The sequence below is a fragment of the Entelurus aequoreus genome, linkage group LG15 (assembly GCF_033978785.1).
Source record: "Entelurus aequoreus isolate RoL-2023_Sb linkage group LG15, RoL_Eaeq_v1.1, whole genome shotgun sequence".
NCBI lineage: Eukaryota > Metazoa > Chordata > Actinopteri > Syngnathiformes > Syngnathidae > Entelurus > Entelurus aequoreus.
The window spans coordinates 10,972,017-10,998,678 of record NC_084745.1 but is presented as its reverse complement, the minus strand read 5'-3'; the positions used below and the strand labels follow the sequence as shown (position 1 = coordinate 10,998,678).

The 26,662-nt window shown below is 43.0% G+C and overlaps 2 protein-coding genes across 3 annotated transcripts in view; one reads left to right on the top strand and one right to left on the bottom strand.

Moving 5' to 3' along the window:
* The first annotated feature begins 1,215 nt into the window (after window positions 1-1,215).
* Window positions 1,216-12,132, top strand: inhbaa (inhibin subunit beta Aa). Its single transcript, XM_062020826.1, has 2 exons — window positions 1,216-1,977; window positions 9,858-12,132. Exons 1-2 carry the CDS (start codon window positions 1,434-1,436, stop codon window positions 10,670-10,672), a joined length of 1,359 nt encoding a protein of 452 aa, XP_061876810.1. The 5' UTR covers window positions 1,216-1,433; the 3' UTR covers window positions 10,673-12,132.
* sugct (succinyl-CoA:glutarate-CoA transferase) overlaps window positions 6,159-26,662 on the bottom strand; it is an 87,804-nt gene continuing 67,300 nt past the window's right edge. Inside the window, exons 15-18 of one of the 2 annotated variants that reach the window (XM_062020823.1) lie at window positions 25,772-25,832; window positions 9,829-10,754; window positions 9,363-9,432; window positions 6,159-6,336 (exon numbers count right to left, since the gene is read on the bottom strand). The gene's annotated coding sequence lies outside the window, so the exon portion shown is untranslated. Of the gene's footprint in view, window positions 6,337-9,095; window positions 9,433-9,828; window positions 10,755-25,771; window positions 25,833-26,662 lie in introns of those variants that run through there. The other variant, XM_062020822.1, reaches the window with a different exon arrangement.

Sequence of the window (26,662 nt, the reverse complement as noted above, 5' to 3'; positions counted from 1 at the left end):
CTTTCTGTTATTAATATTTCTGGTTCCTACATTATATATCAATATATATCAATATACAGTCTGCAAGGGATACAGTCCGTAAGCACACGATTGTGCGTGCTGCTGGTCCACTAATAGTACTAACCTTTAACAGTTCATTTGACTCATTTTCATTAATTACTAGTTTCTATGTAACTGTTTTTATATTGTTTTACTTTCTTTTTTCATTCAAGAAAAAGTTTTTAATTTATTTATCTTATTTTATTTTATGAATTTTTTAAAAAAGGACCTTATCTTCACCATACCTGGTTGTCCAAATTAGGCATAATAATGAGTTAATTCCACGACTGTATATATCGGTATCGGTTGATATCGGTATTGGTAATTAGGAGTTGGACAATATCGGAATATCAGATATCGGCAAAAAAGCCATTATCGGACATCCCTAGTTACTATGAATGTTACTACATTACATATATACTTACAGCATGTATATAAAACGTTGATAGAGGCTTTTGGATGTTTTTAGAGCGCTTTATAGGCGCAACAGAGCGACTGCCATTACCTCCATTATTAGCTTTAGTTACGATTTAGAATGCATAAAAAAAAGAAAAACGTGTTCTTATCTTGTATAAGGTTTGTGACTGATCGGCAAAATTGCCCCAAACAAACGCTGCCATTTTACGGAAAGACTCTGTTAAAGACGGCTGACACTTGTTCCCCTTTGACCAGAACCACCTGTGCCTCACAGAACATCAGTGAGTACTGTATGGAATGTGCAGCATGTTAGCATCAATGCTAGTGGCTTCACTCAGGGCTCAATGGCAAGCATCCCCGGATGATTGCGGTCAAGGTGGGTGGCCGTCTGCCTCGAGCACATATTCCACTGCCACCGATGCAGACACAGGAAAGATGATGTCACACTAAATAAACGCAGACGGACAGACGGGGAGAGTCAGACGATGTCATCGCAGAAGTTCAGACGGCAGATTGGGGGGGGGGCTTGGGAAGGAGGTGGGGGGTGCTTGAGGGGTGTGTTGGGAAAGAAAGAGAGAAGGTAAAAGTTGTGAGTCAGAAAGAGAGAGAGAGCGACGGAGATGGAGGACAGGCGGGGAGGTCTAACAACAGTGGGAGGCGGCCAGGGACGAGAGCAGCGAGGAGAGAGAGTGAGGCCCCGCCTACCGGGCTCAAAGCATTCAACTAGTGCGCCAAGGATCCATTCAGCTGAGAGGGAAGAGGAGAGGAAGTGGAATAACTTCAGTCGCTCCTGCAGCTTTCATTCATCTTCTTTGTCTTCTTTCTCGTCCCGCCTCCACGCCGTGCCGCCATCTGTCCCTGAATCAGCAGCACCGCCGCAACCACGCGTTTCCTCTCTCACACTTTTTCCCGGAACTTTTCACTCTCCAAACTTGCCAGACTCTCAACTTGACTCGGACCCGAGTCTTCCCGCCACCATGTCCGCCTGCGCCCTGCTCGGCTGCGCCGTCCTGCTGCTGCTCCAGAGCTGCCGCTCGTCCTCGGACCTGACGCCGCGCTCCCTGACGGTCTACCCTCATCGGCAGCCCGACTCCGCCTCCGGCGCCCACTGTCCCTCCTGCGCCCTGGCCAGGATGCGCAGGAGCGAGGGGGGTCCGGCGGCGGCGGCGGCGGAGGACGACACGGCGGGTCACGGGGAAGAGGAGGAGGCGCAGCCGGATGTGGTGGAGGCGGTGAAGAGGCACATCCTCAACATGCTGCACCTCCAGGACCGGCCCAACATCACTCGACCCGTGCCGCGCGCCGCCCTCCTCAACGCCCTGCGCAAGCTGCACGTGGGCCGCGTCGCCGAGGACGGCAGCGTGCACATCGAGGGGGAGCCCGAGGGGAGAAGGCGGGGAGGTCGGGGGGGCGGTGGTGCAGGAGGGGGAGGGGGGGGAGGTGGAGCGGTGGCGGCGGGGACTCGGATGCGAGACGACGACGCGCAAGACACGACGGAGATAATCACCTTCGCTGAGGCTGGTGAGTGAGTGTGTGTGTGAGAGCGAGTATGAATGTGGATATGCAGGTGGAATTAAGCAGGTGGGCGGCGCGCGCACACACACGCACGCACGCACGCACGCACGCACACGCACACACACACACACACACACACAGTAAGTGTGTAATCACCTCCTGCTGTTTTCAAAGAATACTTCATTATCCACTTAAACACATAGATTTGTGTGTGTGTGTGCGTGTGTGTGTGTGTGTGTGGGGACACTGAAACATCAAAACACTCAGGTGGAGAACAGGTGTTGACCTTTGACCCCCAACTGCAAAAGCAGGCTTAGGGTGCAACCTGGACTCCAAACAAGCTAACTGTATGCTAAGTAGCCCAAAGTGCTGCTAACGCGCGCGCTGACACGGTCTCTGTCGGCTTCAAGTTCCCGAGACGGGCGCTACGCTTTAGTAGTCGTGCTCAAACTCCCCACTGGAGGGCGCCATACTTCAAACATCTCTGGCCACTGCTAAGCGTGTGTTTGATGTGAGGAGCTTTAAATAGAAGCGGATATAAAAAAAAAAAAAATGTGTTGTTGTTGTTGTGCACTTGAACACAACCCGCCGTGAGAATACTTTGCACCCAGTGGCTTTGTCGGGGACAAGTGATGCGTTCAGGGACTCGGTAATTAATTGGGAGGAGAGACGACTGGATTCTTGGCGGTGGCGTGGACGTCCGTTTAGCGGGTCACTCACAAAATATGTGTGTGTCAGTCCTTCTGGTCTTTACTGGGCCGTGTCCGCCCGGCACACAGAGGACAATTAGGCTAATTGGACTTAATTGAACACATCATTAGCGACATTCCACAGAGCACTTTCATCTCTGAGCTGCTCCATGTCGCCCATGTTGGCCGGCCCATAGACGCCCATTGTTGCTCCTCAGCTGGGATGCAAACTAGCAACCCTCCAGGGAGGAACAAATGAACTGGCCATCTTCTTTACCCATCAGCCTGCTGACCTGCTTCTATCTTTTCCCTTCCTTTGGCGTTCTCTTTCTCACGCCGCAGCTCACTTCCTGTGACGCCACCGGGCTTCCTGAGCGACTGGGTTGTTTGGATGTTTTGATGTGGAGCAGCTGCCAAAGATGTTCGATAGCTGAGGCCACGACTCGCTCGTAGCAGACGTTGACAGTGGTCTTTAGGCTTCTTGACCAACCAGATGCGAGCAGGCACAGGTGGGGGCGTGGCTCTCGGGATGTTGGCGTCGACGGTTTTACGTTATTGTGTGTCTCGTTTAGACGGCGGGCACGCAGGTGAACTTAGCCCAGGTCGGGGGGCGTGTGCGGTTTCTGGGAAAGCAGTCACAGTGAGACATCTGTGTTGAGATGAGTCTGTCCCTGCATGAACTTTCACCTTAGCTTAGCATCATGACAGATGGCAGCATCATGGCGACTTCACTCCCTGTGCTGGCCAATGAGCTGACAACTTGATCCTTTTAGCTCGATGCCTAGCACTCTCGCTTTCAATGTGAAGACCCAGGTTCAAGCCTCGGGCAGGACGCGGGGGTTCATTAGCTTAGACAGGGGTGTCCAAAGTGCGGCCAATAACTCTTTCTTTAACAAAGCGCGGCACGATCGTTAGCATTTTAATATTAGCATGCTAGTTTTTTTGTTAATTTTTGATGGTATAAACGTCAGCATCAAATATGTTGTTAATTCACGAATGCCTGTTAGCATGCTAACGTTAGTATTAGAGCTGTGAATCTTTGGGCACCACATGATTCGATTCGATTCTTGGGGGTAACGAATCGATTCAGATTCAAAAGGAGGTTTCAGTTCTGTGGTTTAACACTTTCCTCCATAAAATAGATAAGCAGCTCTGATAAATGTCCATATTACGTAAAAGAAAACTAGTTTTGTTTCATAAAATTCTACCCAAACATTTAAAAGTCAAATAAAAATAAGGCAACAAAAGAGGTATCCCACACTTCTAAAGTAAATCTGTACAGCAGATATGAACATCTACAGTGGCAGGACAGGACAGATTAAAAACAATAATGAATTAAAAAATTATAATATATACCGTATTTTTTGGACTATAAGTCGCAGTTTTTTTCATAGTTTGGCCGGGGGTGCGACTTATACTCAGGAGCGACTTATGTGTGAAATTATTTACACATTACTGTAAAATATAAAATAATATTTAGCTCATTCACGTAAGAGACTAGACGTATAAGATTTCATGGGATTTAGCGATTAGGAGTGACAGATTGTTTGGTAAACGTATAGCATGTTCTATATGTTATAGTTATTTGAATGACTCTTACCATAATATGTTACGTTAACATACAAGGCACGTTCTCAGTTGGTTATTTATGCCTCATATAACGTACACTTATTCAGCCTGTTGTTCACTATTCTTTATTTATTTTAAATTGCCTTTCAAATGTCTATTTTTGGTGTTGGGTTTTATCAAATACATTTCCCCAAAAAATGCGACTTATATATGTTTTTTTTCCTTCTTTTTGCATTTTTGGCTGGTGCGATTTATACTCCGGAGCGACTTATACTCCGAAAAATACGGTATATATTTTTTTGCTTCAAAAAAATCGATTTTTTATATATTTTTTAAATCAATTAAGAATCATTACATATAAAAATCGCGATTAATTTAAAATCAATATTTTTTGACAGACCTACTTAGTATGCTAGATTTTTTTAAATCTGATTTTGTCGGTATACATATATATACATATTTTGGCAATTGATGCATGCTAGCGTTAGCATCCTAGCATTTTAAACAATGTTTTCAAGTAAACACCTCAGAGTAATATATTTTGGCACTTGACGCATGCAACAGTTAGCATTTCAACATTAGCATGCCAGCTTCTTTTTAGCTAATTTAGCAGGTGGACACTTCAGTGTCATATATTTTGGTATTTCAATAATGCTAACTGTAAGCATGCTGTTTTTAGCATTTTAGCAAGCCGGATTTTTTTATGTCGTTTTACTCATATTTTTTACTTCGTTGACACCATCTGTCCAGCGTGCTAACTTATCATTTCAGTTCGGCTTCGGCTTTTCTGCATTCACAGGAACGTTCTACTAAAATTGCATTTTCTTGTTCTTTGAAAAAACATCTACCGTATTTTTCGGACTATAAGTCGCAGTTTTTTTCATAGTTTGGCCGGGGGTGCGACTTATACTCAGGAGCGACTTATGTGTGAAATTGTTAACACATTACCGTAAAATATCAAATAATATTATTTAGCTCCTTCACGTAAGAGACTAGACGTATAAGATTTCATGGGATTTAGCGATTAGGAGTGACAGATTGTTTGGTAAACGTATAGCATGTTCTATATGTTATAGTTATTTGAATGACTCTTACCATAATATGTTACGTTAACATACCGGGCACGTTGTCAGTTGGTTATTTATGCCTCATATAACGTACACTTATTCAACCTGTTGTTCACTATTCTTTATTTATTTTAAATTGCCTTTCAAATGTCTATTCTTGGTGTTGGCTTTTATCAAATAAATTTCCCCCAAAAATGCGACTTATACTCCAGTGCGACTTATATATGTTTTTTTCCTTCTTTATTGTGCATTTTCGGCCGGTGCGACTTATACTCCGGAGGGACTTATACTCCGGAGCGACTTATACGCCGGAGCGACTTATACTCCGAAAAATACGGTATATAGTGTACTGATTCTGAAGGTGCAATCTAGCAAAATGGCCCCCGCATCATTTGATTTGTCAGTCTGTGGCCCTCAGTTGGCAAGCTAACTTGAGCTAGCCAAATACATGCACACGTACAGTACAGATGTGCACACATGACTGCTATTGGTCAGCAATTGACAGGTGACAAGTGACTGAGCTAATTGGTTGTGATGGGTGTGGCTTCCCCATAAGGAGTGTAAACATCTTTTCTTTTCCTGTCTGGGAATAATCCCGTCTGTCTCTGTGCTTTGATCCACCCGAGTGGAAAAGCTCACCATGAATAAGCCGCAGAGAGATGGATGTTTTTTTCCGTTGTTTCGGGCGTGAGTCCTCTTTTCCTCAGATGATGAGAGCAAATTTGGCGTTTGGGACATTCCTCTTGTCAGACGAAGCTGCTGGCCACTTTTGTTTACCAGCTGTTTAATGGAGGATTTTCCTGCATTTTTTTGCAGTGTGTATCTGCTTACATAAATGTGTGTATGGATATATACATGTGTGTGTGTGTCTGTGTGTGTGTGTGCGTGCATGTCCACTCACATGTGGTGCCAATAAGGCGGAGAGGGCGTCGACTCTGGAGCGCATTTGTGTCCTTTGAGCCTGACAGTCGTCAATAACGGAATGGCAGCTTTCCGATTCTCAAGAACAACAAGATGCTTTTCATGTGGTTTCTTATTTTCTATTGAGGACAAATGAAAAATGTGCAATCCACATCACACTCAGCCGCGCTAATTTTTACAAGACAGCACGTTAGAAAGAGGCTCGCTGCTAGTGCGGCGAAGCCCATAAATCACCTTGCTGCTGCACATGTGTGTATACGTGTGTGTGTGTGTGACACTCACACACAAAAAGTGCTGCTTGTACGTTTGCGTCAGGTCAATGGGACACGCTTTGGGTCAACACACCTCCGCCCAGCACGCTGACTTAAGGTTAGCCCCCACCTCGACCCCCCATGTCCACTCTTGTTGCACTTGCGCCAGTGTTTTTGCACCATTGTTGGGCCACCAAATATGTGTTTCTCAGCTGTGGTCCGTATGGGCTGCAGCAGTACTCAGTTGTAATACACTTTCCCACCACTTGTGGCAGTGCAATGCAAATTATTTGCCACTTGCCAAGGTTTCAAATGTTATTTCTAGAAATGTCCCTAGTTTTAAGAGCCATATACTTATCTTTAATTTTAGCATGTATAACTCTAGTAATTACACTTTATAACTATATTTTGTCAATATTTTTAGTAAAGCTTTTGGTTAATGAACCTTTTAACTATCTTTTTAATCCACTTTGTATCCTTTCATGATGTTGCCCCTGTTGTTTTGTTTTAATTATTGTTTTAATTCACCTATGTTTTGTACAGCCCTTTGTGAATTGTATCTGTAAAAAGTGCTTTTTAAATTGCACTTACTTACAAATTTACTCACTAGTTTAAAAATATTAAAATTGAGAAAATAACTATTAAAATAGGATATTTTAGTTTTTAAAGTTAAAGTTGAAGTTAAAGTTCCAATGATTGTAACACACACACTAGGTGTGGTGAAATGTGTCCTCTACATTTGACCCATCCCCATGTTCACCCCCTGGGAGGTGAGGGGAGCAGTGAGCAGCAGTGTGCGCCGCGCTCGAGAATCATTTGGTGATTTAATGATTTAAGCCCCAATTCCAACTAATTTACTCACTAGTTTAAAAATGTTAAAAATTGAGAAAATAACTATTAAAATAGGACATTTTAGATTTTCGACACATAGAAAATGTTGTTAAAAGATTCTGCAACATCCCAAGGATGTTTTATTTAAGAATTACAAGTTGGGGTCGGATCGGTTTAGAACTGAAAATGTATTATGTATTATTATTGTAGTGTTATGTGTTATTTTCTTGGACTGATTATAATTTTAAAAAATTTAATAAATAATTTAAAAAAACTGAATTACATATTGAATAATGCTTGTTTTGTTCAGAATAAAATACTTATTTCTACTTTAAGGCCTTGTTCTCACTGCAGGTCAATTCATTAATCAGATTATTTAATGTCCGTGTAAACAGTGCAATTTAAAAAATTTTCATGTAGGACCCAGGCCTCTTTCGTATGTGGATATAAATCGGATTAATATGCGATGTGTCCTCAATGTGAACGCTGGCGCGCTCAGGTCGCATTCATCCGACTAGAACATCATCAAAAACCGATAAGCGTCATCATTAATAGACAATTAATTATGACTGCTTGCCGCAGACAGCAAAATATCCCGTAAAACTGCAAAAGCCAAAATACTTACCTTCCTAATCTTCTACGCAAAATAATTTGCTTTAGAAAATGTTGACTTTGATTGCACAAAATCCTTGAAATTGCCACAAATGCGCCAGTACTGAGACCGACTAGAGTGGAAGCCATTTTTACTTCCGGAAACACTGCAGTGCGTGCGACGTCATGATGTCATGTCTGCATGCAAGTCAGATTGCATTCACATTAGAAATCACAGGGTTTTTTTTGTAATGTAAACGGCCCACAAAAACATCAGAACTGGACATCCAACCCTGCAGTGTGAACGTAGCGTAAAAGCATACTTGCCAACCTTGAGACCTCCAATATCGGGAGGTGGGGGGTAGGGGGTGGGGGCGTGGTTATTTACAGCTAGAATTCACCAACTCGAGTATATATATATATATATACAGTATGTATATATATATGTATGAAATACTTGACTTTCAGTGAATTCTAGCTATATATATATATATATATATATATTCTTTTTTTTATTTACATAAAAGAAATACTTGAATTTCAGTGTTCCGGTGGCTATCCATTAGATGGCAGTATTGTCCTGTTTAACTTCTCCGTTCATGATGAGTATATCATTTCAGCCACCGTGTTCAATGCAGAAGTCTGTTCTACATATTTACAGGCAACATACACCTTCCCCTTCGAACGTCTCCTTGTTGTGTGCGCAGTTGTGCACTCTACTCTCTAAAAGCCCTAGATGTTATGACGTCATTGGGCAGGCAAGCTGTTTATATTGTGGGATAGCGGACGTGAGAACAGGCTGTCCCCACTCAGTCTCAGGTCCGCATTGAGCTGGAGGGGGCGTGGCCTCCAGCTCCGGCTGAATACCGGGAGTTTGTTGGGAGAAAATCTCTGCCGGGAGGTTGTCGGGAGAGGCGCTGAATACCGGGATTCTCCCGCTAAAAACGGGAGGGTTGGCAAGTATGCGTAAAAGTCCTGCTAATTTCTGGGTATACAAATCTAATTTCAAGATGTCTTATCAAGTAAAATTAACTAATTGCATTTACAGATAATTTTACTAGTTTTCAGTATTTTTTCCTTAAATCGAGTCTTTTCATATGATATTTGGTCAGCTCTTTTTTGCAGTGTAATGACAATCTCAGACAAACAGAAGAAGTCTGGAGCTAAATTCATAGAGAAGTTTCTTAAGCGCAAAAAGTATGACTAAAGTGGTGAAGCTGTTTTATTTGCACTTTAATTTTATTGACAGTTTAGTTAAGAAACATATTCATCATTATTTAGTTCATTTATATTAGCGCAACATAACATTTGTTTGGGCCACTCTGTAATTTGAGGCCCTGAGGTCAAAAAGGTTAAGAACCCCTGACGTATGCTACCACGTGCACAATGCTTCCCACAGTGAGGCGTTCGAGGTCGTCTGATCGCGTAGTAGAAGACAAACATAGTAAATGTGCATCAGTTGCCGCCGTTACCTGACAACGCCGTGCCGACGCTCCGACGTAGACGCGTTTCCTGCGTTGCACATTCCGGCCTCGGTCAGACCTGGCAAGAGGGGGAGAGAGGGGTTAGGCGGTGCGTTCACTGACACGCTCCTTGTAAGCCGCAAACAGCGGCACACGAGTCCGCTGAGAGACAATGAATGAACACAGAGGGACGGTGGCTGTGATGTAAGCGAGATAATCGCCTCCGAATAGCCGCTAAAATTGTGTTAATGGCCCGCCTCCGCACACGCTCTCTCACACGACTCGGCAGAGCGTCGCTGACATCCACCAAAGTCCCAGTCGTGACTCGGACTTTGTGTATTTGTGTTCATGACGCCCACCAGTGGGACATTGCAGGGAGGAGAAGATTGTTATGTAAGAAGGTGACCACTGATGAGCCTGAAGGCCTCTTGGGGACCAATGCAAAGTGCTTGTGTGTGTTGCCATGGTTACCTACCTGCATCTGATTGTTCCTCGGTCTTTCAGGTGACGCCCGGGATGTGGTGACATTCGTCCTGTCCAAAGATGGCGGCGGGGCCGAGGGGTCGCTGGTGGAGCAGGCAAACGTGTGGCTCTTCCTGCGATTGGCCAAGAACAACCGCAGCCGCGCCAAAGTCGCCATCCGCCTCCTCCAGCACGGCGCAGGATCCTCCTCGCCGCAGGACGACGTCCTCCTGGCGGAGAAAACGGTGGACACTCGACGCAGCGGCTGGCACACCTTCCCGGTGTCGGCGGCGGTCCAGGCGCTGCTGGAGCGTGCAGACGCCGCGGAGTTAAGCGTCAGGGTTTCCTGCCCGCTCTGCGCCGGCGTCGGCGCCGCGCCGGTGCTCGTCTCCGGCGGCGCGGACACGACTCAGCGCGGCAGCCAACGGGAACAATCCCACCGGCCCTTCCTGATGGCGGTGGTGCGGCCGGAGGACGGCGGGGACGCGCGGCGGCGCAGGAAGCGCGGCCTGGAGTGCGACGGGAAGGTGCGCGTGTGCTGCAAGCGGCAGTTTTACGTCAACTTCAAAGACATCGGCTGGAACGACTGGATCATCGCGCCGAGCGGCTACCACGCCAACTACTGCGAGGGCGAGTGTCCGTCCCACATGACCAGCATCACAGGCTCGGCGCTGTCCTTCCACTCGTCGGTCATCAGCCAGTACCGCATGCGGGGCTACAGCCCCTTCCAGAACTCGCGCTCGTGCTGCGTGCCCACGCGGCTGCGCGCCATGTCCATGCTCTACTACAACGCCGAGCAGAAGATCATCAAGCAGGACATCCAGAAAATGATCGTGGACGAGTGCGGATGCTCCTAGATGCCGGCAAACCCCGCGGGGACGTCAGAACCGAGCCAGGTGCCGGGTCACGTCGGGGTCGCTCTCCTCCGTCCTTGTGGCACTTTCAGACAAAAAGAAGAAGAAGAAGAAGAAAAAAAAAAAAAAGAATATTAATATATTTTTGTTAAGAACGGAGTGGCCGTGGCCTATTTATGTGGCTGAGGCCATGTTGGAGCTTGCGTGACGGCGAGTCTGACACACAACAAACTATGCAACTATGTTTGATGTATTAGCTTCTATTCCTTTCCGTTTGTCCACTCTTTTGTACATGTACCAGGAGGTAAGATGTGTGTGTGTGCGTGTGTGTGTGCGTGCGTGTGTGTTGAGATTACTTGAATGAAACAAGTTGGCTTGGCTGCTGGAACCAAACACTTCTGTTACCATGGTTACCCTGTTGATATTCAAATGTTTACTGTCACTAAATATATTAATAATATTATTGTTCATGTTAATAATAATAATAATAATTATTGTTTAGCTGCATTTGTGTTGTTGTTTTTTTTATACGTGTTGTTATTTGAGTACAAATGTTTTTGCACTATAGCGAGACTCCAGGTCAAAAGGTTTGATCCCCGTCTTAAAATGTAAAAATGTCTGCGGACATTAGCTTAGCGATGAGCTAACTGCCATGCAACAATTGGGACTGCTCAAACGTTCACCAGCTTTTTAGTTCTTTTGAGACACCAAAGAGGCTTGTGTGTGTGTGTGTGTGTGTGTGTGTGTGTGTGTGTGTGTGTGTGTGTGTGTGCGTGCGTGTGTATGAGTGTCACAAGGTGAAGACGCTGGCAAGTGAAAAAGACTGGTGTTTAGCTGACTTTATGTCCCTCCTCCTCCAGTGGGTCTGGGTTCATTCTTGCCTCATTCCTCACTTTAAGCGAGAGTGAAGAAAAAATGCACTACCAACCTAAAAAGACCTGATAAGTCCGAAAAAGAAAGAGATGATACAGTATTATCTGCGCACAAATTCTACCTGTTGGTTGTTTGAGCACAATGCGGCGAGTTCCACATAGTCCCACTCCTTAATGCTTCAGTCACACGCAGGATTCTCACAGGAATGAGGCGAGAATACAACCTTACCGACTGTACGTTTCGCACAACGCTTTACTCTCTGTCAACACTATCGGTCCGTTTTCGGAGGGACATTTTCCAGGATTTCACCAAAAATGTTTTGTTTGTGCTCCTTTCTTACTCTTCCCAACATCTTGGACATGCTCACGGGCCCCCCCGAGCAAAATTAATAAAGACACAGTCTAATAAATAAAGAGTAAAAGTGTTGTGTTGTCGACACTGAACGACGACAACAAAAAAAAGACGAAGAATAAAAAGCCTATTTTTTATTCTGTAAATATGGAAATCATGGCTTTGTTGTACAAATGTGCTTGTGACATTTTATGATCTAATTTATTGGACTTTTCTGCTTCACATTAAAGTTTAAAAGAAGAAACACAAACGTCTGATTTTTTCTGCCTCCAGATGTTCCACCTTGTGTCCCGCTATTTTAAAAGACATTAAAAAACAGGACTTGAAACGACATCGTACATTTTTAGCTGAGACCAGCAAAACTCCTCACTTATTGCCGCTATATCATCACATTTGGATATATATCAAGCCATTCGACGCCTGGTTCTTCACAAACATGCAGTGCCGGTAAATAAACAGAGAATCGAGGTTTACCAACACCGTTTGTGCCGATAGTGACCTTTTATGGAGGTTAATTTGTCTCTTTATTACATTTTGAACACTGAATTAACTAAATGTTTTCCGTTTGAATTTAGTGTACTGAATTGTTTTAATTATTATCAAATCATGCAGACAATTTCATTGAATAAAACATTGTGAGCAAAATCTGCTTAAAAATTCAGTTAAAAAAAATTCAGTGTAATAAAAATTCAGTGCTAAAAATTTCAATGTCTAAAAATTCAGTGTGTAAATATTCAGTCTAAAAAAATTCAGTGTATAAAAATACGGTGTGATAAAAATAATGTTTGATAAAAAAATTTATTATATAAAAATATGGTGTAAAAATTGAAGTGCAAAAAATTCAGTGTAAAAAATTAAATGCAAAAAAATTCAGTGCATAAAAATTCAGTGGGAAAAATTGCAGTGTAATTATAATTCAGTGCTAAAAATTTCAATGTATAAAAATTCAGTGTGCAAATATTCAGTCTAAAAAAAAATAGTATGAAAAAAAAGGTGTGATAAAAATTCCGTGTGATAAAAAATGTAATATATAAAAATATGGTGTAAAAAAATTCAGTGCAGAAAAATTCAGTGTAAAAAATGAAGTGCAAAAAAATGAAGTGTAAAAAAATCTGTGCAGAAATATTTGTTGCTTCGAAACTCAAGACTCACTTCCATTAAATTAAGACTGATCCTGTCTCAGAACCAGACAATGAGGTGAGTTGTGAAGCAACTAACATTTCTGCATTGATTTTTATACACTGAATTCTAAAACACTGTATTTTAGCAAACTGAATTTTTAAACATACACATTTTGCTCACAATTTTTTAGTTTGATGACATTAAGTGAAGTGAAGTGAAGTGAATTATATTTATATAGCGCTTTTTCTCTAGTGACTCAAAGCGCTTTACATCGTGAAACCCAATATCTAAGTTACATTAAACCAGTGTGGGTGGCACTGGGACAGGTGGGTAAAGTGTCTTGCCCAAGGACACAACTGCACTGACCAGGATGGCGGAAGCGGGGATCGAACCTGGAACCCTCAAGTTGCTGGCACGGACGGCCACTCTACCAACCGAGCTACATTAAAATGAATTAAAATAATTTGATATAAAAAAATTCAGCTACATAAATTTAGTGCCAAAAAAAAGGCTAAGTAATAAATACACAAATTAACCTCTATAACCTTTGACCTTTCTACTGATCACAGTTAAAGTGTTGCTTGGCCTTTGCTTTGGCACCACCATCAGGTCGCTGACCATTTTCAGTTCAGATAAAGCACGACGCACGTGCACGCTGACGCACAATCGCAATCTGCTGCGTGTTTTTTAATTTCCTGTTCTGCTCACTTTACTCAGCGTTTGACAAAATAGGATTAAGAGTGTTTAATGAAAGAGGAAATGACACACACACACACACCTCATGTGACCTGCTCTCATGTCCTCCTCCTCAGTGTCCTCATCCTGTCATCGCTAGCATGATTAGAGGCGGGGCCAGAGTGAGTTTCTGCACTGTGAGGTTCACGTCGGGTCAGAAAACTTTCTTTCTGCGATCAGAAAAGTGTAAGCGTCCGACCATCTGTGTGTGAGCGCGTGTGGCTCAGATGGTCCGTCTAGACACGCGTGCGCCCCGATCGGTCTGTGGCGTGTCTCGTCAGTCTAGTGAGTGCAGCGAATCAGCTTCGGGCGTCAACCTGTCTCACGCCGACGGCGGTGCGCCCACACGTCCCGTCGTCGCGGACGCACGCACACAAACTGGCACACGGTGATGAGTCACGCTGTGAATCACGGGGACTGCGACTTAGCCAAGAATTGTCTGATTGTTTACATTTTGTGGCGTATTTGGAGCAAAGTAATCCTTTCGTTCCTATTGTGACCTTTGACCTCTGACGCCTTCCGCCTGAACTGACCTTGGCTCTGCTTCCGGATGATCCACAGGGGATATTAAATCTAGTTTATGCTTCGGCATAGTCACTCCACTTTCCTTTTTAAAGTCATTGTGAACCATTCAAAGTTCTGGGTTATGCAATTATAAGCCAGAACACTAGGAGCACTGTTGATTCAAAAACGGAGGAGAGGAGATTGAGAGAAGAAGTCGATAAAGGGAGAATATAGAGCAGTGGTGTCCAAAGTGCAGCCCGTATCGTGTTTTTTACTGGCCCGCGACACATTCTAAAGACAGAATCAAAACATCCCAGACTGGAACATTACAGAAAAAAACTAGAATAAGCAATTTTGGGGAAAAAATGTGTGTGAATGCTGAAATGTGCAAGCCCCTGAAATGCGTACGCTGAACTTAAATGCTATTGTTACTAGAGATGTCCGATAATATCGGCAGTCCGAAATGTATGACTTTTTAAAACGCCGCTGTGTACACGGACGTAGGGAGAAGTACAGAGCGCCAATAAACCTTAAAGGCACTTCCTTTGCGTGCCGGCCCAGTCACATAATATCCACGGCTTTTCACACACACCAGTGAATGCAATGCATACTTGGTCAACAGCCATACAGGTCACACTGAGGGCGGCCGTATAAACAACTTTAACACTGTTACAAATATGTGCCACACTGTGAACCCACACCAAACAAGAATGACACCTCAACCCCCGCCCACCTCAACCTCCTCATGCATGTCCCAAATTCCAAGCTGCTGTTTTGAGGCATGTTAAACAAAATAATGCACTTTGTGACTTCAATAATAAATATGGCAGTGCCATGTTGGCATTTTTTTCCATAACTTCAGTTGATTTATTTTGGAAAATCTTGTTACATTGTTTAATGCATCCAGCGGGGCATCACAACAAAATTAAGCATAATAATGTGTTAATCCCACGACTGTATATATCGGTATCGGTTGATATCGTAATCGGTAATTAAGAGTTGGACAATATCGGAAATCAGCAAAAAAGCCATTATCGGACATCTCTAATTGTTACCATGCTGACAGTTAGTACATAGTCAATTATCAAGTCATATGACTATGAAGCGTATGCAAGTAAAATGAGCTAAAAAGGTTAGCATGCTAACAGTTAACGTGTATCTAGTACCAAGTTAGACGACTCTGAGGTCTTCAACTGCAAAATTGGCTAAAAAAGTAAGCACACTAATGTTAGCATGCTGACAGTTAGCATGCGAACACTTTGCATGTGTCAAGTACCAACTTATATGACTTTGAGGTCTTCAACTGCAAAATTGGCAAAAAAAAAGTCAGCATGCCAAGGTAACTATGCTACAATGGTAATGTTATAGCTTGCTATCAGTTAACATGTGCCAAGTACCAAGTTATATGACTCTGAGGTGTTCAGCTTCAAAATTGGATAAAAAGGTAAGCACACTAACGTTAGCATGTTAATGTTGGTGTCACGCCAAATTTCTTCACCCTACAAAAACCTTCCCCCCCCCCAATTAACTTCCGTGGTCATGTTTCCTCTTACGTCATTGACAGCGATCGATAGCACTTCGGCTTTGACTGCCCGTCGCTGGAAGGATACTTCGTCTTTAACAGCTGCTGGAATCTGAAGAAATCGATTATTGTTTTTTTTTTGTACAGGCGCGAAACAGGACAGTCGCGTGCCGGTTAAGGACCCGCGGCAACTTTGTGATTTTATTGGACGCAGCCCCGGAAGTAAATGGGGGGGGTTTGTAGTGGGGAAGAAACTTGGCGTGACATTGACATGCTGATAGTTAGCATGCTAACAGTTAGCATGTGTCAAGTACCAAGTTATAGGAGTCTGAGGTTTTCGGCTGCAAAATTGGCTGAAAAAGTAAGCATGCTAACAGTTAGCATGTGTCAAGAACCAAGTTATAGCAGTTGAAGCATTCGGCTGTAAAATTGGCTGATAATGTACGCACGCTAATATTAGCATGTTAACACGTGACTGTTAGCATGATACATGTTAGCATGTGTCAAGTATCAAGTTATACACTGTATGAGTCTGAGGCAATATTAGCTAAAAAAGTCAGCCTGCTAATGTTCGTAATTCTGCCTGGACCAATACTACTGTTGTGTTGGTAAATGTTGTAATAATTTAGCCATTTTTATGCTTGAAAATGCTTAATTTATCCAAATTATGTACAAACCCCGTTTCCATATGAGTTGGGAAATTATGTTAGATGTAAATATAAACGGAATACAATGATTTGCAAATCATTTTCAACCCATATTCAGTTGAATATGCTACAAAGACAAGATATTTGATGTTCAAACTGATAAACATTTTTTTTTTTTGCAAATAATCATTAACTTTAGAATTTGATGCCAGCAACACGTGACAAAGAAGTTGGGAAAGGTGGCAATAAATACTGATAAAGTTGAGGAATGCTCATCAAACACTTATTTGGAACATCCCACAGGTGAACAGGCAAATTGGGAACAGGTGGGTGCCATGATTGGGTATAAAAGTAGATTCCATGAAATGCTCAGTCATTCACAAACAAGGATGGGGCGAGGGTCACCACTTTGTCAACAAATGCGTGAGCAAATTGTTGAACAGTTTAAGAAAAACCTTTCTCAACCAGCTATTGCAAGGAATTTAGGGATTTCACCATCTACGGTCCGTAATATCATCAAAGGGTTCAGAGAATCTGGAGAAATCACTGCACGTAAGCAGCTAAGCCCGTGACCTTCGATCCCTCAGGCTGTACTGCATCAACAAGCGACATCAGTGTGTAAAGGATATCACCACATGGGCTTAGGAACACTTCAGAAACCCACTGTCAGTAACTACAGTTGGTCGCTACATCTGTAAGTGCAAGTTAAAACTCTCCTATGCAAGGCGAAAACCGTTTATCAACAACACCCAGAAACGCCGTCGGCTTCGCTAGGCCTGAGCTCATCTAAGATGGACTGATACAAAGTGGAAAAGTGTTCTGTGGTCTGACGAGTCCACATTTCAAATTGTTTTTGGAAACTGTGGACGTCATGTCCTCCGGACCAAAGAGGAAAAGAACCATCCGGATTGTTCTAGGCGCAAAGTTGAAAAGCCAGCATCTGTGATGTTATGGGGGTGTATTAGTGGCCAAGACATGGGTAACTTACACATCTGTGAAGGCGCCATTAATGCTGAAAGGTACATACAGGTTTTGGAGCAACATATGTTGCCATCCAAGCAACGTTACCATGGACGCCCCTGCTTATTTCAGCAGGACAATGCCAAGCCACGTGTTACATCAACGTGGCTTCATAGTAAAAGAGTGCGGGTACTAGACTGGCCTGCCTGCAGTCCAGACCTGTCTCCCATTGAAAATGTGTGGCGCATTATGAAGCCTAAAATAGCACAACGGAGACCCCCGGACTGTTGAACAACTTAAGCTGTACATCAAGCAAGAATGGGAAAGAATTCCACCTGAGAAGCTTCAAAAATGTGTCTCCTCAGTTCCCAAACGTTTACTGAGTGTTGTTAAAAGGAAAGGCCATCTAACACAGTGGTGAACATGCCCTTTCCCAACTACTTTGGCACGTGTTGCAGCCATGAAATTCTAAGTTAATTATTATTTGCAAAAAAAAATAAAGTTTATGAGTTTGAACATCAAATATCTTGTCTTTGTAGTGCATTCAATCGAATATGGGTTGAAAAGGATTTGCAAATCATTGTATTCCGTTTATATTTACATCTAACACAATTTCCCAACTCATATGGAAACGGGGTTTGTAGAATATGCTATGGATGTTCAGATAGTTTAGCATATATCGATTGACCTATAATGTATTGGTTTTAGTATCTTTAATGTACAAAATGTAACAAAGTGGCCCCCGCATCTTAACATTTTTCTTTATGCGGCCCTCGCTGGTAAATGTCTGGACACTCCTGATGCCTGATGTCTGATGTCACATGGCCCCGCCCTCCCTCTTTAAATAAATAAACATAAGCAGAAACATATCAAACATTTGTGTTTATAAAGCTCGGAGTTGCAAAGTACATAGAACAATCCTCAATATGCTGTAAATAATCCATGGACGAATGGTTGTGCACGCAGCGCAAGAACATCTGAGTGCTAAAGAATCTTCCAGAAGTCAAACTGGGCTCAGAAAAATGAAGGAAGCTGACGACATGACAGCCAGCTAATAGCTGTTCTTTGTGTCTGTACGGGTGTGGCACCCGGGAGGGGGTTCCCTCCTCGGAGGCCGACTATTACTCCGAGCAGAACAAGAAGAGAACATTTGTCAATATTCCACGGTGGGGGCCACACTCCACTCGTCCACACAAGCTGGCTAATAAGGTGACACTTCACTGATCCAACCATAGTCAACCAAGCCATGTTTACATAGACAGAATTCATCCGAATAAAGGCCCGATCTGATTAAAAATGCTACATAGAAACACGTCAATGGGACGAATCCAATCCAATATTATTCCGAACAGATGTTCATTGCCGACGTGTGGTTTCTTCTCCGACTAATTCCGATTAAAAAGACAACCCAGAGGGTTTATTCTGATTAAACGCTTGGCCAAGTATACGCGCATCGAGATCGGATCAATTTACCGTATATATTGGACCATAGGCTGCAACGGATTATAAGGCGCACCGCCGATGAGCGGGTCTAGTCAGGTCTATTTTCATACATAAGGCGCATTAAAGAGGTCATATATATATTTTTTTTTTCTAAACTGAATTTCCTTGTGGTCTACATAACATGTAATGGTGGTTATGTCGTCAACTGACCAAAAACTGTTTTTATCATCTCAGAAATATTTCTAAAGTGAGAAATTTGTTGTCAAAACTGGATCCCGAAATGAAATGGTCTCACATTGACTACTGCAATTCTCTTTTCACTCTCTTCAACAAATCAACGCTAAAGAGACTTCAGACTGTACAAAATGCAGCTGCCAGACTTTTGACCGGTGCACCCAGAACAGCCCATGTCACCCCCGTTTTATCCAGTCTTCATTGGCTTCCAGTTAAATTCCGCATCGAGTTTAAGATTTTAGTCCTGACATTCCGTGCGTTGCATGGTGAGGCCCCTCACTACATCACTGACTTGTTATGCCCCTACTCTTCAGGGCGCAGCCTCCGGTCTTCAGGCCAGGGTCTTCTAATGATTCCAAAAACATGTTTTAAAACCCATGGAGACCTGGCATTACAGGCTATAGCTCCCAGACTCTGGAACAATTTGCACCAGTCCCTCCGGGATCTAGACTGTGTTGACACTTTTAAGAAATATTCGAAAAATTCTCTTTTTAGTAAAGCTTTTAGTTAATGCACCTTTTAACTATCATTTTTAATCCACTTTGTATCCTTTTTATGATGTTGCCCCTGTTGTTTTAAATTGAATTGTTGTTTTACTTCACCTATGTTTTGTACAGCCCTTTGTGATTTTATCTGTGAAAAGCGCTTTATACATAAAATGTACTTACTTACTTAGGTCAAAATGTTGCATAGATTATGTTTTGCAGACCATCTTCAAGCCGCTTTCTGACAATTGCTTCAGGATGCTCCGTTTTGTGGGCAGTCTTATTTACGTGGCTCACCTTCGGCAGCGTCTTCTCTCCGTCATGTTTGTTGTAGCGGTGTAGCGTGCAAGGACGGGAGTGGAAGAAGTGTCACAAGATGGAGCTAACTGTTTTAATGACATTTAGACTTTACTTCAATCAATAACGGAGCAGCAGCTCCTCATCCGTGGCTCACTTGTGCAACAACAACGCCGTCCTTGAGTGAATAATGTAAACTCACTACACCGGTATGTTTTAGCGCTTTTATGGCGAGTTTACTGACAGATATAAGTAAGAACTTTACACTACTTTATATTAGAAATGGCAACAGCGGAGGATGATTGTCCCATAACAAGAAGATAGAGAAAAAGAAGAAGCTTATCGACTACGGCGTCATCACAGACTACAAAGGCGGACGCACGCAAATTTTCAGGACTTAAGCAGATCCCAAATACAGATCAGCAGGTACCAGAAGGTAAGAAAAGTTTCTTTTGCATAATATTGCGAAACAAAACGCCAGATAATATGTCTTACCTTATACACACACCATAATAATACTCCTATGTTGAAGCACAGTACAATCCATCAAGCGGTGCGGCTTCAAAACATTTTGATAGATTTTTGAGCGCTGTGTGTAATGTTTTATATTTTCAATGGAACATATAAAATGTTGGTGTTGTTTGCTTGAGTCATATATTTTTAGTGTGCATTCTTTTACTAAAATAGAGAGTTTTGTCGAGACCAGAACCAATTATTCATGTTTACAATGTTTTTATGGGGTACTCTCCTTCACTATACAAACTTTTCCATTGACGAACCATGTTCGAGAACCACCGATTAAGTTTATAAATCGAGGCTCCACTGTAATCCATTTGGGACACGGCCTACTGTAGGTTTGACGGCAACATGAGAGCCCGGAGAGTCAACCTGAGTGTCTTCGGACAACAAGAGGTTCCTTTCAAAAAGCTTGTGAGAAGTTTAGAGAGAAGACAAGCGGTCCCAGTTAAAAGTAATAACGGGAGTGATGGTTCCACCGGGAGCGCTGAGTCACTCTGGCTGACCCGCGCGTGACTTGCGGGTCTGGGAAAGACATCGGAAACGTCGTCCACAGACACAAAGAGAAGAAAAGCAATCAGCAAGCAGGAGAAAGTGAATAACAACTTTTTTTCCCTGCTTCTTTTAATCCCTCTTACCTACAAATGTGTGCAGTGCCACTGAAGGTCACACACACCTGTGCTCTCAGAGAAAGATTTACAACATGGCCGCCAAGTGTTAATGAGTGCCGAGGGAGAAGCCTGGCTTTAAATGAAAAAAGGAGGCGTGGTCAACTCTGTCAGAGCCATCAAGTACCACCAGTAAGACTTATTTTTTAAAATTTATATCCTTCATTTAGCCGCCCTGTTACACGTTTAAGGGGCTCCGCCGTCAGAATGCTTCAGTTGGGTTTTGCGGCCATTTGGGCATTTTGGGGGCTTCCTCCCATGATTCCAGGACATTAGACAAACACACATCTGTATTTTATAAGGAGGACTAAGACGGAATAAACAAAGCATGATGATTCACACTCTGTGACGATGAGGACGCACAGCTGTATTATGACGGCCAGCGCCCAGCGAGTGTAAACAGAACATACACACACAGTAAAAGGATGAGTTTAACAGTCAAATATCTGGAAAGAATTCATCAGCTTACCAGCTGGAGATATATGATATGCTAATTGAGTGTGTGTCGGGTAAAGAGCAGTGTTAAGGGTCCTGGAGGATGAGCATATTACATGTCCAGTTCAAATGTTCTGCATATAAAAGTAACAGTCGACTAATTGGCACACGGTGCTGTACGCGTTTCACATGTCGGCGCAGCTGAAAGAACAGAGACTGGAATGTTCCATCGTGAGACGAACAAAACTATGTCCTGACCCTCACAATTTAATTGTCCGTCAATTAGGGAGCGAGCGGAGGCATTGTGTCCGATTGTTTTGCTGTTGTTTGTCGCAACTTTGAACTCCGTCCGTCAGAGTTCAGACGGAGGTCGGGGGTGCAGACGGGGCTGCGGCGCGATGGTGCCGTGTTGGGGGGGGGAAGGTGCTAATTGGGCCGAGAGTCTGACGAGTGGACAGCAAAGACAGGAAAGCAAATAAAAAGAAGCGTGGTAGTGGGGGTTTTTCGCGTACACGAGACCGGAAGTCAACCATGACGCTAATTACAGACTGTGCTAACGACGTCATGGACGCGTTCAAAATTGAAAGATGGAGTAGGGCAGGGGTGTCCAAAGTGCGGCCCGTGGCACAATCGTTAGGATTCTAATATTAGCATGGGAGATTTTGCAGGTATACACCTTAGCATGAAATATTTTTCTACTTGACGAATGCTACCTTTTAGCATGCTAACGATAATAGGCTAACTTTTTAGGTAAGTTTTATAGGGATAGACCAGAGTCATATCTTGGTGTTTGATGCATGCTAATGGTAGCATGCTTGCATTTTTAACCGATTTTTATATATTTTGGTCCGCTAGTGCTTTAGCATGCTAGCTTTTTAATTTTTTTTAGCAAATTCAGCAGATATACACCGCAGTGTAATATTTTGGTATTTCACTAATGCTAACTGTAAACATGCTTTTGTTAGCATAATACTGTTAGTGTCTATCTTTAATTTTTGAAGCACCTCAGCATTAAATATTTTGTTACTTGATGAATGCTACCTGTTAGCATTTTGACGACAATAGGCTAGCTTTTTTTTAAGCTAATTTTTATAGATATACACCAGAGTCATATTTTGGTACTTGATGTATGTTTTTCATTTCATTCATTTTGCTATCATTTCAAACTCATTTGTAAGGTTTACATCGCAGAGTAATATATTTTTGTACATGACGCATGCTGCAGTTAGCATTTTAGCATGTTACATTTTTTAGCTAATTTAGCGGGTTTACACCTCCGTGTCATATATTTTGGTATTCAACTAATGCTAATTGTAAGCATGCTATTGTTAGCATGCTAGCTTTTTTAGGAGATTTTGCAGGTATACACCTCAGCGTCTAATATTTTGTCACGTTAATAGGCTGACTTTTTTCGCTAATTGTATAGATATCGCAGCTGAGTGTGAAGCGACTGGGATGAGAATCAGCACCTCCAAGTCTGAGTCCATGGTTCTTGCCCGGAAAAGGGTGGAGTGCCATCTCCGGGTTGCGGAGGAGACCCTGCCTCAAGTGGAGGAGTTCAAGTACCTCGGAGTCTTGTTCACGAGTGAGGGAAGAGTGGATCGTGAGATCGACAGGCGGATCGGTGCGGCTGTATCGATCTGTTGTGGTGAAGAAGGAGCTGAGCCGGAAGGCAAAGCTCTCAATTTACAGGTCGATCTACGTTCCCATCCCCACCTATGGTCATGAGCTTTGGGTTATGACCGAAAGGACAAGATCACGGGTACAAGCGGCCAAAATGAGTTTCCTCCGCCGGGTGGCGGGGCTCTCCCTTAGAGATAGGGTGAGAAGCTCTGCCATCCGGGGGGAGCTCAAAGTAAAGCCGCTGCTCCTCCACATCGAGAGGAGCCAGATGAGGTGGTTCGGGCATCTGGTCAGGATGCCACCCGAACGCCTCCCTAGGGAGGTGTTTAGGGCACATCCGACCGGTAGGAGGCCTCGGGGAAGACCCAGGACACGTTGGGAAGACTATGTCTCCCGGCTGGCCTGGGAACGCCTCGGGATCCCCGGGAAGAGCTGGACGAAGTGGCTGGGGAGGGGGAAGTCTGGGCTTCCCTGCTTAGGCTGCTGCCCCCGCGACCCGACCTCAGATAAGCGGAAGAAGATGGATGGATGGATGGATGTATAGATATACACCAAAGTCATATTTTGGCACATGATGTACTATATGTTAATTTTAGCATGTTAGCATTTTTAACAATTTTTTTTTAAGTTATACATCTCAGAGTAATATATTTTGGCACTTGACCCATGCTAAAGTTAGCATTTTAACTTCTTTAGCTAGTTTAGCAGGCATACACCTCAGTGTCATATATTTTGGGATTTCACTAATACTAACAGTACGCATGCTAATGTTTGCATGTTAGCGTACTATTAGTGTGAGGTTTTTCTTCCAATGTTGCAGTTATTCACCTCAGCGTCAAATATTTTGTTACTTGACAAATACTACCTGTTAGCACATTAACGTTGATAGACTAACTTTTTCAGCTCCTTTTGTAGGTATAGACTAGAGTCATATTTCGGTACTTGATCTATGCTAATGTTAGCATATGTCAAACTACTTCCTTAACGTAAATGACCGCCATAACCACAACACCAGGGGGAGCTCCACTAACCACGTTAAACCCAGATTCCGAACTAACAAAGGTCTTAACTCATTCTCTTTCTATGCCACATCAATGTGGAATGCGCTCCCAACAGTTATAAAAGAAAGGGCATCTCTATCCTCCTTCAAAACCGCAATAAAAGTTCACCTCCAGGCAGCTACAACCCTAAACTAACACCCTCCCCGGATTGCTAATAATCAAATGTAAACAATCAAATGCAGATACTTTTTCTTATGCCTTCTGATCTCTCTCTCTCTCTATCTCTATGTCCACTACTTGCTGTCCATATCCTCCCCCTCCTCCCCCTCCACACCCCTGATTGTAAATAATGTAAATAATTCAATGTGATTATCTTGTGTGATGACTGTATTACGATGATAGTATATATCTGATAGTATATATCTGTATCATGAATCAATTTAAGTGGACCCCGACTTAAACAAGTTGAAAAACTTATTCGGGTGTTACCATTTAGTGGTCAATTGTACGGAATATGTACTTCACTGTGCAACCTACAAATAAAAGTCTTAATCAATCAATCAATCAATCAAAAAGCATGCACGCATTTTTAACAAATGTTTCAGGTATACATTGCAGAGTAATATATTTTGGTACTTGATGCATTCTAGTTAGAGATGATATAAATGCTTTAAAATGTAATATCGGAAATTATCGGTCTCGTTTTTTTTAATTATCGGTATCGTTTTTTTAATTTTTTTTATTATTATATCAACATAAAAAACACAAGACACACTTACAATTAGTGCACCAACCCAAAAAACCTCCCTCCCCCATTTACACTCATTCACACAAAAGGGTTGTTTCTTTCTGTTATTAATATTCTGGTTCCTACATTATATATCAATATATATCAATACAGTCTGCAAGGGATACAGTCCGTAAGCACACATGATTGTGCGTGCTGCTGGTCCACTAATAGTACTAACCTTTAACAGTCAATTTTACTCATTTTCATTAATTACTAGTTTCTATGTAACTGCTTTTATACTGTTGTACTTTCTTTTTTATTCAAGATTTTTTTTTGGAATTAATTTATTTTATTTTATTATTATTTTTAAAAAGGACCTTATCTTCACCATACCTGGTTGTCCAAATTAGGCATAATAATGTGTTAATTCCACGACTGTATATATCGGTATCGGTTGAACAGAGACTGGACAATATCGGATATCGGCAAAAAAGCCATTATCGGACAACCTTAGTTCCATCCATCCATCCATTTTCTATTTCACGAATGCTAACTATAAGCATGCTATTGTTAGCATGTTAGCATAATACTGTTTGCATGCTAGCTTTTTTTAGCTCATTTTGCTCATATTTTTATGACTTGATGCTATCTAGCCAGCGTGCTAACTGTTAGCCTTTCAGTTTGACTTTGGCTCTTCAGCATTCACACAATATTCCTACTGAACTTGCATTTTCTTCTTCTTTGAAAAAACTATATATCGTACTTGCTTTGAAGGTGAAAACTACCAAAATAGCCCCCGGATCCTTAGCGGAAAATATTAGGGCACCCCTGGAGTAGGGCTTTTGAAAAGCATTAAGGGATGACGTTAGGAGAGGCCAGGGAGGAAGAGCAGAGTGGACAAAGGGCGGGGTCCTAATGAGGCTCATTAGGGCTCCAAACAAGGAAGAGTGAGTCACCTTTAAACTGTGAACTGCAACGCTGGGCACGCTTCGTTGCTTCTGCCTTCCGGAATCCTTCCTGGACCCACATGCACAAAAAAAAAGTTAGACAGAAAAACTAAACAACTCCCATCTTAAATCTTCTGCTTTTAAGCGTGTGTGTTTTGAACACAGCCATAATGTAGCATAAACATGCTCTGTTTGTTGCTAAGCAGGGATTTCCACAGGAAATACAGGAAGTCATAAAGTAACCGCCGTCATTTAATGATGAGCTTTGACAATATTTGAAATCAATTCTAAACGCCCATCTCACAGTTGCGCTAAGGTGAGCATCAATCAGCCAATGAGGTCGCAGTTTGACAGGCCGCCAGGTGGCTTTGTCATCGGCATTTTCTGAACCGATGCACCTTTTTCTGCCGTCCAAGCGGCGAGCAGACGCTCCAGGGGTAAGTCACAACATTTCAAATTGGCTCTGCTGGATCCATCTAGTTTCCTGTGACGGCGAGAACAACTGGCTGCCGTGGCGACGCGCAGCACACATCCTGTCCGGCGCAGGTGTGTGCGCGCACGCGCGTGTGTGTGTGTGTGTGTGTGTGTGAGAGAGAGGGTAAAGCCCATCTTCATATTGGCGGCATCGAGGTGTGTTTTAATGTGAACTCCAGCTGCTGCAGCTGTACGCCGCCTCGATCCCTGCGGCTAACGCCAGGAAGTGTTTTCCAGAGAAACTCCCCCTGGACGTCATATGAGGGAGTCCCGGATAGTGTGCGTGTGCGTGTGTGTGTGTGTGTGTGTGTGTGAGTGCGTGAGAGAGCACTTCCACTTGGCACCACACAGCCTATTCTCTCCAAGATCAAAGCAGAGCTATTGAGCTGCGCATTTAAAATAATATACGTCAAATTAATGGTGTCG

Bases quoted from the DNA above. Each gene is read 5' to 3' on its own strand.
- inhbaa (XM_062020826.1), top strand. From the start codon at position 1,434: ATGTCCGCCTGCGCCCTGCTCGGCTGCGCCGTCCTGCTGCTGCTCCAG. The intron at 1,978-9,857 runs GTGAGTGAGTGT...TCGGTCTTTCAG, and splicing joins AATCACCTTCGCTGAGGCTG to GTGACGCCCGGGATGTGGTG.